The 11,577-nt window shown below is 43.3% G+C and overlaps 1 protein-coding gene across 1 annotated transcript in view; it reads left to right on the forward strand.

The window, feature by feature from the left end:
• Positions 1-11,577, forward strand: part of GYS2 (glycogen synthase 2) — a 44,255-nt gene that overhangs the window by 5,058 nt on the left and 27,620 nt on the right. The window contains exons 2-4 of the mRNA XM_006773148.2: positions 3,087-3,268; positions 5,493-5,684; positions 8,010-8,192. Coding sequence (XP_006773211.2) covers positions 3,087-3,268; positions 5,493-5,684; positions 8,010-8,192 — 557 coding nt within the window. The remainder of the gene's footprint in view (positions 1-3,086; positions 3,269-5,492; positions 5,685-8,009; positions 8,193-11,577) is intronic.

Here is an 11,577-nt window from a genome sequence, read left to right on the forward strand (position 1 = left end):
TGAAAGATACATGTAAAAGAGTCCTACTGCATATAAATTATACCCTAAGGAACCTAATTTTAAAAAAGTTTTGATTTTATAATATACTAATGGTCTGGTGCATGAATTTGTGCATGGTGGAACTGCCCTGATCACAGCAGATCGGGCCGGGCCAGCTCGGGGGAGGGGATGTGGGAGGTTGGCCGGCCAGTCCCATCGCAGATCGGGGGGGTGGGGGGGAGGGCGAGGGGGGGAGACTTTCGAGGGCAGGACTGGCCGAGAGGGAGGGGCCACAGGTGGTTGGCCATCCAGCCCCACCCTCTGGTCAAACTCAGGGTTGAACTCGCGGTAGAAGGGACAATTTGCATATTAGCCTTTTATCATATAGGATAAAAATTTATTCACAAAATGAGTGTGTTGAATCATTCATAATCATATTTGCTTTGATTTTGAGTGATTCCATGAGTCAGTTTTTAAACACAAAAGCAGAAAGTGGACAGAAAGTTATGGAACAGGGTTACTACAGTCATTGGCAACACAGTCATTTGGGGCTGAGGTTCCTTTCTTTGGTGTGAACATGCAGTGGCCATGTCAATGGCATCTTAAACGACACCACGTGAAACACACAATCTATGGAAAAACCATGCTTGGTACACACTTAGCTTTCAGAGGAGACCTGGTCTCCTCAGTTCCTTTATACCCTGCATGCCATGTCTGAGTGCCTCCTGTATAAAACATGGGCTGCTACTATGTATGATCGGGGAGGGGTGTGCACATGGTCTTGCTCTAAGTGTCTCACCTCTCCCTGCCTGAGACTGAAGCTGCTTTGATTTTGGACTACAGATTCAGCAGAGTGCTGGGCACACAAACATTTGTTGACCATTATCACCAGTAACATTTACTTTCAATCCTACCAGCCCTGCTGCCTCACAGAATGATATTCTAACTGTATAATGATTCCTCCTGCAACTGTCTTAAGACAGAAGGGTCCAATTAATAGCTAAGCATATTGAAGTCATATGACTTTCAGATTCCATAACTTTTAAACATTTACCAAGTAGTGAAGACACTCCTAATTTATATTCCTATATAAAATGTCTTCTATTGGCTGCAGTCCATATTCCATACTGCTTTGGAATCCTGGTTTTAGCAACATCAGCAGTTTCTAGACAGAAACTTGGGGTTGTAGCTACCTCAATGACATATATGTCATGGGAGCTCGTCTTTTCTTTCTTATGAAAGGCTTGATACTTTGCCCTCACACTAAAGATAGCTCCTATGTTGTTTTTTGGGGGAAAAAAGAAGATCAATAAAATACAAAGTACATGTTTGAAAGTGAAGTGTAAGTTCAAATTCAGTGCTCTATTCTGTGACAAAACAATGAATCAATAAAAAATATGTGTTGGTGAACCTCTGGTTTATACCTCAAATTTGAAAATGGGAATGGCCCTATGTCTATGCCATCACACTCACCTATAATTAGCATGCCAACGGAGGAGTTTGCGGAAAACAGAGTTTCAAGGGAAACTAGTTGGCATATGAATATGGGAAGAGCAGAGAGAGGCTAAGTTGGTGCTTGAGCATATGAAATGCAATAAGAGGTCCTCTCCACAGAAAGACTGTACAGAGAGATGTCTGGGAGAAAAGATTTATTTATGATCAGGCCTCAAACAGGATAGGATAGACTTTTATTTTTATATTTTTATTCCTGATAGACTGAAAGAACATAGCCACAGTATTTATGAACACTGTAAGGCTATTTGGAGACTATATCAAGACCGAAGGCCTCAAATCAGAAAAGGAAGTAGCAAATTAATTAACCATGTTTATCTTTCCATTTCAATTCCCAACTCTAACCATTTATTTTCTTCAAATAAAGAATTTCTCTTCCCCCTTGTGTTCTTTAGCAAATAAAAATGTGCTTGCGTTTACACTAGTGTATTTAAACTTCGAACACATAATCTAACAAACAAGGATGTTCTCCTAGAAAGATCTCTGGGCAAGATGCACAGTTGCAAATAAGAGTATTCAAGAATAGAAATGTGAATAAGGCATTTAATAAACATGTGCCATCAGAACCCGAGAACGTATTCTCCCTGATAAGATGAAGATGAAGGAAAGACATCAACCGAAGATGAAAAATTATTTGAAGAAAGCTTATATAGATATGTAAATATGTTACTAAAATGTGACTCACACTTTAAAAAAAAATTCTCTTTAGTTGCCTCTGCAAATTCCCGTTGGATAGATGAGCTAATTGAGCCTTAGGTTAAGTGAGTTAACTAGTTCAATTGAAGTTGGTTATAATTTTCAAAACTGTAATGCTCCATACATATTCTTTTACACATATCTGTTGGCACTCTTTTTGTTTTCCTCCAGGACAATTCTCTATATGTGGACATGCTGGATCCAAAGGCATACGCATTTTCCAATAGTACGCATGTTTTTTGGCTTTGTGTTTTAATAGTGGTGGCCACAATGCCAGAGGGGGGAGGGGAAAGGACATACCATATGAAAATTTGTATTTGTGTCATTGGGTTTGACATGAGAGTTGGGCCAAACATTCCCCCTCAAAATCTATCGATCTTCTCGGCAAAAGTGACCTCACTTGGTTCCTTAGAATGGAAGTGGCTCTTTAATTTGGAAAACTTGCTCATCATTTCAGCAGTGGCTGTTACTTGGATGTATCTTAGCCCCTTCTTGGACCACTGTCAGAGAAGGGGTGAAAGGTGACTACTGCTGCTGAGGGCTTATGGCATGACAATGGCTATTTGCTTCATTTTGACACCCCAATGTGGATAGAGCATTAAGCCAAGTGCTTCATTCCAATAGTCTCTTCAGATTTCTTTGAAATGTTTGTACTGCCCTGCTGTTGCCAATCTGCTATTATCTGACATGTACCCAGAAGGGGCTTTAAAATATGCATGAATGGAACTAATAATGGCTATTTGTTAGTGTCTTTAAATACTTTATTTTAGAAAGTTAAATGAACCCTTGTGCTTGATGGATCCTAAATACTTAACAAAACATGGGAACTCACTTCCATGCCTTTATCACTTAAATGAATGATTAAGCTGAATCATAATGGAACCTTTTCTTTTCAACAGTTGGTGGCATCTATACTGTGATTCAGACAAAGGCCAGAACAACAGCAGATGAATGGGGAGACAATTACTTTCTGATTGGTCCATATTTTGAGCAAAATATGAAGACTCAGGTGGAAAAGTGTGAACCTACAAATGACGCTGTTAGAAGAGCAGTGGACATAATGAATCAACATGGCTGCCAGGTAAGGGATACTGACCAACACTTCATTTGACAAGTCTTAGTAAACTGTAATGGGCAAGCAGACACAATTTACATTAACTCTCAATAGAAGACCATTCCTCTACATAGGGAAAAGGAGCAGGTTTGTGAGAAAGATGATGAACTTGATTATAAATAGGTACGTTTTTGAGGCAATATAAATGTCTAGTAATATAATGGGAAAAGGACTTTGCACATGTGATTATGTTAAGGATCTTGTGATGGAGAAATTATCTGGCTGGGCCCAATGTCATCACAAGGGTCCTTATAAGAGGGAGGCAGTTGGATCAGACTTGGAGAGATGTGACAATGGAACAGAGGTTGGCACTGGGAGCTTTGGAGATGGAGGAAGGGTCCACTAGCCAAGGAATGAAGGTGGCCTCTAGAAGCTGAAAAAGGCCAGGAAATAGATTCTCTTCCAGAGACTACAAATGGAATGAAACTCTGCCAACATGTTGATTTTAACCCACAAGATTGATTTCATGCTACAACCCCCTAACCTATAGAATAATTATTTTGTGTCCTTTTAGCCACTAGATTTCTGAGAATTTGTTGCTGTAAATACAGGAATAGTGAGGTCAAGACAAGGGAGAAGAGAGTTTCAAGTATGAAGGAGGAACCAAATCAACAAAGGATTGAACCACGGTCATTTTGGTTTAACAATATTAAGGTCATTCATGGTAACCTTGTTAGATACGCTTCAAAGGAAGGTGAGGTTAAATCAGATTGCTGTGGGTTGAGGAATGTATGAATGGTGAGAAAAGAGTATAAAAGCTGTGGCTATGAGATTTTTCTCTGAAGAGATGAGATAAATTAAGTAGTTTCAGAGTTGTGTGATTTTGAGAATTGGTGTTTTATTAAATGTCAGTGAGGTCTGAGCATATTTATATGCCAAAAAAGAAATATCTAGCAGACAGGGAGAAGGTGAAAATTCAGAAGAAATGAATGATTGAAGAAAGGAAGGCTACTGAGAATGGGAGCGGGAACAAGACCCAAAGCACTAGTGAGAGGATCACTCTCTCCCCTTTCACTTACACAGGTAATAAAGGGTGAATGAAGGACTCAGTATGGTCTCACTCAATGTATTTGATGATCTTAATGAAGTAGGAGTTAAAGGTCCTCTTACAAAAGTTAGGAGGCAAGTGTTAAAATAAAAAAAAAATTGAAGGAAGAAGTTCTGAAAACTGTTGAAGGAAGAGATAAAGAATATCTGACATCTCTGATGTACAGTCAGGACTTTTCAATGTCACAAATGTACGTGACTGGGACTCTCTCCAGCAGCAATCAGCAGCCTGGGCAAAAGTGCAGGAAGATGAGTAGATGAAGATGGTGTTTAATTTCAGCGTTTGTGCAATGGGGCAAACCGGCAAAAGTCTTGGAGGCGGTTGTGCGATTAACTGAATTGATGGGCAGTCACTTTGAAGAACGTAATAGGATTAGACTTTGGGCTGCTACATTAATGAGATAATGGATCATAGGCAATATTTTTAATTAAGATTTCTGGCAGCAACCATACTGAGAAACACTTCCAGCAACATTCATTTTTATAGGAGGAATTGGAGAAATCATATACATTTGTCAACAGAAAAAAAAAACACACTTTTTCTAGTAGAAAATATGTTGACTCCTGTTGCATAAAGGAAAATAAGTGACACAGTAGAAATAATATTGAACTGTGAGTTGCTAAAGATACAGAGCAGTTCAACTTTGGATTTTATCATAAAAACATCTATATATATAAAAGCCTAATATGCAAAATGTCCCCTTGAGGGTTCAACCGACCGGGAGTTCGGTTGCTTGCTATAACGTGTGCTGACCACCAGAGGGTGGCATGGAACAAAGGGAGGCCCCGGCTGGCAGCCAGCAGCTGGGAGCCACTAGGGACCCTACCTGTGCACGATTTTGTGCACTGGGTCTCTAGTAGACTATAATATTAAATCCTAAAACTATGAGCTCAAGGTCAAAGGAGTGAGGATACTTTTTTTTTAAATGACTAAATTTAATGAAAAGCATTTCCCAAGCAGGGAAATATTTTAGATGAATGAATGCAAGCCCATTCTAACTCCATATCAGAGCTTTGTGGTATCATCGTGGTTTTCTGTACAGCATCTGTAATCTGCAATTGAGTTCTAAATAAAGCTTACATCTGCTGAGCACAAATACATGTCCTACCATTCCTACATGGCTCTGTGTTCTTTATCTGGCAGGTACATTTTGGAAGATGGCTGATAGAGGGGAGTCCTTACGTGGTGCTCTTTGACATAGGGTTTTCAGCTTGGAAATTGGACAGGTGGAAGGGTGACCTCTGGGAAGCGTGCAGTGTCGGCATGCCTTATCATGACCGAGAAGCCAACGACATGTTGATATTTGGATCTTTAACAGCCTGGTTCTTAAAAGAGGTACAGTTTACTGGATGGTGATACAGCAGAGGAGCAGCACAATTGTGTTCTGAGCCCAGCATTGTCCAGCAATGACCCCATGACCTTTACATTAAGTAAATTTTGAGATGCTGCCTTTATTGATTGTCCTAGTACATTTCTGAGAAAATGTTCTGCCTTCCTCAAATTAACTATCAGCCTTTGGACTGGGGTAATAATAATGCTTATTAATATATAGGATGATGTGTATAAAATCCAATTATATTTGCTGCTACATAGATGATACTCAACATATGTGCAAGAAAAAATAGTATACATCATGCACTATGTATATGAATTATAGATTCAATGGAATAGAAAATAGCTTGAAATATTTGGTTTTGATTATGCATGAGTTCTTGTGTAATTGCAGTGACTTTTAGATATTTTTATCATTCGCTAGGTGCTGAAGTGATCCCAGCAAGTGCTAAGGAGTCCATAGCAGTGAAATTCCCATAGATGAAAAAAAAAAGAATATTAGAAACTAGTCCTTTTAATTTGTTTTAGTATATATTTTTATTGATTCCAGAGAGGAAGGGAGAAGGAGAGAGGGATAGAAACATCAATGATGAGAGAGAATCATTGATTGGCTGCCTCCTGCACACCCCCTACTGGGGAATGATCCTGCAACCCTCGCATGTGCCCTTGGCTGGAATCGAACCTGGGACCCTTCAGTCTGCAGACTGACGCTCTATCCACTGAGCCAAGCCGGCTAGGGCCAAACTAGTCCTTTTTAAGTGAGCCAAGCCTGCACTCTCCTAAGTCCTCCAAGCTTGGCAGTAAGATTTCTTCACCTTCTTTGCGTTACCTCAAGACGATGATGCTTAACCTGAAAATTAGATGGTGAAGAAAGAGCATCCCTAGCAAAGTGGGGTGTGGTCTAAAGCCAAATCACAGATCTGTATGTTGGGAGCAGGTTCCATCTGGCCAGTCTTTCTTACTGATTGAATCATCGTCCAATAGCCATAAGGTGCTGCCTCAAAGTAAAGGAGAGGGTGGGAAGCAGTCCTATTGCTGTGTGTTGGTGACAGAATAGGAAAAGGAGGGTGAGGGTGCTGGCAGATCTGGGCTAATGACCAATATGAAATCTTGTTTAGTACCTGTTAGTGTCTTTGTCTGCAAACTGCCTCCCCGAGCCACTGCCCCCAGGGCGGAAATCAGCCTCAAGTGTGTGTGTGCGCGCATGTGTGTGTATCTGCTGTCGTCCTTCTGTTAAAGGGAATACAAGGGAGGGAAGCAAGAAAGTAAGAGCTCAGCTTCCTCTAGAGTAAAGCAGTTCTGGAAACTGAGATTGTGTTTTGTTCAAAGGGTAAACAAAGACACTGAAAAAAACCCAAGGCTTTCTGGGCAAGTCCTGTTTCTGCTGTCACCTGCTTCTGCGGCACCATTGACCTGTGCTGTTCATACCTGTGAAAACCTTTGTGAAGAGCAGACACTTTATTTTTACTTTTGTTAATTCTCTCTGGAGGATAATTTTTCCATTGACTTTTAAAAGAGAGTGGAAGGGAGGGAAGGGAAAGAAACTGAGGGGGGAAGAGAGAGAGAAAGAGAGAGAGAGAGCGAGAGAGAGAGAGAGAGAGAGAGAGAGAGGAGATAGACATGTTGATTGGTTGCCTTGCAGAGGTGCTGACCAGAGCCAGAAGGTCGAGGGCCAATGCTCTAACCACTAAACAGCACTGGCCAGGGCAAGAGCAGATACTTGCAAATACAAAGGTTTTAGCTTAAGTCAGTGGTTCTCAAAGAGTATTTCCTGGACCAGCTGGTGTGGCTCAGTGGTTGAGCATGGACCTATGAACCAAGAGGACATGGTTCCATTCCCTGTCGGGGCACGTGCCTGGGTTGCTGACTAGATCTCCACTAGGAGGCATGCAGGAGGCAGTTGATCAATGATTCTCTCCCATCATTGATGTTTCTATCTCTCTCTCTCCCTCTCTGAAATCAATAAAAAATAAAATAAGAGTATTTCCTGGACCATCAGTAGCAGCATCACTTGCGAACTTGTAAGAAATGAAAATTATTGCCCTCCAGCCCAGAATCATTGAATTAGATTACCTGGGGATGAGACCCAGATGTCAGTGCTTAACAAGCCTTCCAGGTGACCTGAGGTAGGTAGGCTAAGTGTGAGGACCGTTGGGCTTTATGCCACTGAATCCTATAAAACACTATTGCTAAATCTACCTGCTTCATATATAGATCCCTTCAAATTGAGCTAAAACTTACAGGCACGATAACTTTCCTGATGTTGTGGGCCATGAGCAAGATCAACTTTCACTGACAGCTTTTCTAAATGCTTTCTTCCTGATGTAGGTGACAGACCATGCAGACGGTAAACACGTCATTACCCAATTCCACGAATGGCAGGCTGGAACCGGACTGATCCTTTCTCGAGCCCGGAAACTTCCTATCGCTACAATTTTTACCACTCACGCCACACTGCTTGGGAGGTATCTCTGCGCCGCAAACATTGATTTCTACAACCATCTTGATTCGGTAAATAGTCCTACTACCTTCCCCCTCACCACCTATTTTCTGATCCTGGAAGCTGACGGATGAGAAGTATTGATCTTGACATTTCATCTGCCAGCCAGATGGCAGCAATGCCCTTTCAACTAATCAATATGCATGACAAAGCCGCCCCTTTGACAGAGAGGCGGTGTGTGTCTACTTTGGAGCAATAGATCCAAGATTCAAAGGCGTGGGGGTGGGGAGGTAAGACTGTGGACACAGGTTGGGCTCCTGACTACCTTGGAGCTTGGGGAATGCTGCCAGGATCCTGTATCACACGCAGCTCTGAGTGGCAGGTAGAGAGCCAGGATTCTAGACATACAGCTTGCACCATGAGCCTTACTTTCTCTATCTCCCAAGTGAAAAATGGTCAGATTTCTCCTGTAACTCTGCAAAGCATAGGTGGGGTTTTTATCGGGGTCAAATAAGACGGAAGGTATTAAAAACAGGGATGTGGGTCCTTGCTGACCAGTTATGTCTGCTCATTTGAGAAGACTGCCCGATTCTATGACCCAGGGTCATTGTTTTGACTTCTTCCTTCTATTTCCCATCAGTTGAATCAGATTAAAGTATGTCTTTTCCATCATATGCCAATAATATTAACAAGGTATGTGCAGCCCTAGTCGGTTTGGCTCGATGGATAGAGCGTCAGCCTGCAGACTGAAGGGTCCCAGGTTCGATTCTGGTCAAGGGCACATGCCAGGTTGCGGGCTCGATCCCCAGTAGGGGGTGTGCAGGAGGCAGCCAATCAATGATTCTCTCTCATCATTGATGTTTCTAATTCTCTCTCCCTCTTCCTTCCTCTCTAAAATCAATAAAAATATATTAAAACACACACACACACACACACACACACACACACACACAAACAAGGCATGTACATACCACTAAGTCAGGGGTTTTGTAGATTTGGTTTCTCTATTGCCAATCAAATCAATTTACTATCTTAGAGGTTCTGTTTTACTGTCAGGAAAATGAGTATGTCGGAAAGTTGATTTCTAAAGACTTTCTAATTTTAAAAAAGTGCTAGGATTCTATGAAATAGTGTGTGTGTGTGTGTTGTGTGTCTGTGTGTGTAATCCTATATAATAAAAGTGTAACATGCAAATTGACTGAACGGCAGAACAACTGGTCGCTATGAGGCACACTGACCACCAGGGGGCAGATGCTCAACACGGGAGCTGCTCCCTGGTGATCAGTGCCCTCCCACAGGGGGAGCGCTGCTCAGCCAGAAGCCAGGCTCATGTCTGGCAAGCGCAGAGGCAGTGGCGGGAGCCCCTCTGGTCTCCACTGCAGGCAGGTGGTAAGAAGTGAGGGGTCCTGGACTGTGAGAGCTCCGGACTGCAGAGGGATGTCTGAGGATGTTTGACTGCTGGCAGGCAGACATTCCCCAAGGGGTCCCGGACTGCGAGAGGGCGCAGGCCTTTCTGGGGGACCCCTCCCCCCCAGTGCACAAATCTCATTCACTGGGCTTCTGGTACATAAATGTTTGTGACAAGTTATACTACTATCTCAAAGACACGGACATTGAATACAGAAAAGTTTTTTTCTGAAAAACTTCAACATTTGCAAAGCAATAAATGATCCTAAAGAGAGTTGACCTATAAAAAGGTTAACCTACTCCAAAGGTCTCTAACTGTAAACAAAAGATGTACATTTAAAATAAAGTCACCACAGGATTCAGAAAGTCAGAACTGGGAAATTTTTTAATGGCATATGATATTGATAGACTAATAAGGGCAAACCAGTGATCTGTGGTAAGTTCACCAACCATGTTTCCTGGAGAAGGGCAGACTTTGATTTTTGTGAAAGAGAAAATGTTAGAGAGGCATATCAAATATTTTACTGTAGAATTCTTAAGAGCATTATATAGTAATTAAGGAAAACAACTAAGAATATACTTCAGCTATTGTTCTTTTTTAAGGAACAAATGCATGGTAGTATATATAGTTATATATAACAAATTTATGCTCTTGATAAAGGTCAGTATTTATATCATACTACTAGAGGCCCGGTACACAAAAATTTGTGCCCTCGGGGGGGGGGGTCCCTCAGCCCGGCCTATGCCCTCTTGCAGTCGGGGACCGCTCGGAGGATGTCCACCTGCTGGCTTAGGCTCGCTCCCTGGGGCATTGGGCCCAAGCTGGCAGTCAGACATCCCTCTGGCAGCCCAGCAGCCCTCGAGGGATGTCCACCTGCCAGTAGGGAGCAGACCTAAGCTGTAGTCAGACATCCTCAGCACTGCTGAGGAGGCAGGAGAGGCTCCCACCACCACCTCTGTGCTGGCAGCCATCAGCCTGGCTTGTGGCTGAGCAGAGGTCCCCCTGTGGGAGCGCACTGACCACCAGGGTGCAGTTCCTGCATTGAGCGTCTGCCCCCGGGTAGTCAGTGTGTGTCATAGTGACCAGTCATTCCCAGTTGTTCTGCTGTTAGGGTCAATTTGCATATTACCCTTTTATTATATAGATTATATAGAATAGAGGCCTGGTGCACAGGTGGGAGCTGACTGATTTGCCCTGAAGGGTGTCCTGGATTAGGGTGGGGGTCCCACTAGGGTGCCTGGCCAGCCTGGGTGAGGGGCTGATGGCTGTTTGCAAGCTGCCCAAGCCCCCCATTGGGGACCCTCACCTCATGAGGTGTCTGGCCAGCCTGGGTGAGGGGCTGAGGGCCATTTTCAGGCTGCCCACACCCCCTTCAGGGTGGGGGTCCCCACTGGGGTGCCTGGCCAGCCTGGGTAAGGGGCTGATGGCTGTTTTCAAACTGACCAAGCCCCCTGGCGACCAAAGCTCCCAGCCTTTCCTTTTTTTTTTTTTTTTATTCGCTCCACCTCCATGGCCATGGCGACTGGAAGCAGGTATCTGGGGTTTATTTACCTTCTATAATTGAAACTTTGTTACCTTGAGAGGAGGCAGCAGCCAGCTAGGAAGCTTGGCTTCTTCCATCACCGGGGCAACCAAGCTTCCCTTTGGGATCGGACCTAACCCGGCAGTCAGACATCCCTCTTGCAGTTTGGGGCTCTTGCAGCCCAGGCCCCCTCGCTCCTTACCACCTGCCTGCAGTGGAGATGGAAGAGGCTCCCTCCACTGTAGCTGTGCTCACCACCCAAGAGCCCAGCTTCTGGCTGAGCAGAGCTCCCCCTGTGGGAGTGCACTGACTACCAGGGGACAGCTCCTGTGTTGAGCGTCTGCCCCATGGTGGTCAGTGTATGTCATAGTGACCAGTTGTTCCTATGTCCAGTCAATTTGCATAGTAGGGTTTTATTATACAGGATGAAATACTTTCCCTGTCCTGTTCTGATCTTATACCTTACTCAGACACTTACTCATTTCTGCCTGATTTTTAATCATTTGCTTGAAAAGTTATATGCTCT

The sequence above is a fragment of the Myotis davidii genome, unplaced genomic scaffold, assembly GCF_000327345.1.
Source record: "Myotis davidii unplaced genomic scaffold, ASM32734v1 scaffold346, whole genome shotgun sequence".
Taxonomy (NCBI): domain Eukaryota; kingdom Metazoa; phylum Chordata; class Mammalia; order Chiroptera; family Vespertilionidae; genus Myotis; species Myotis davidii.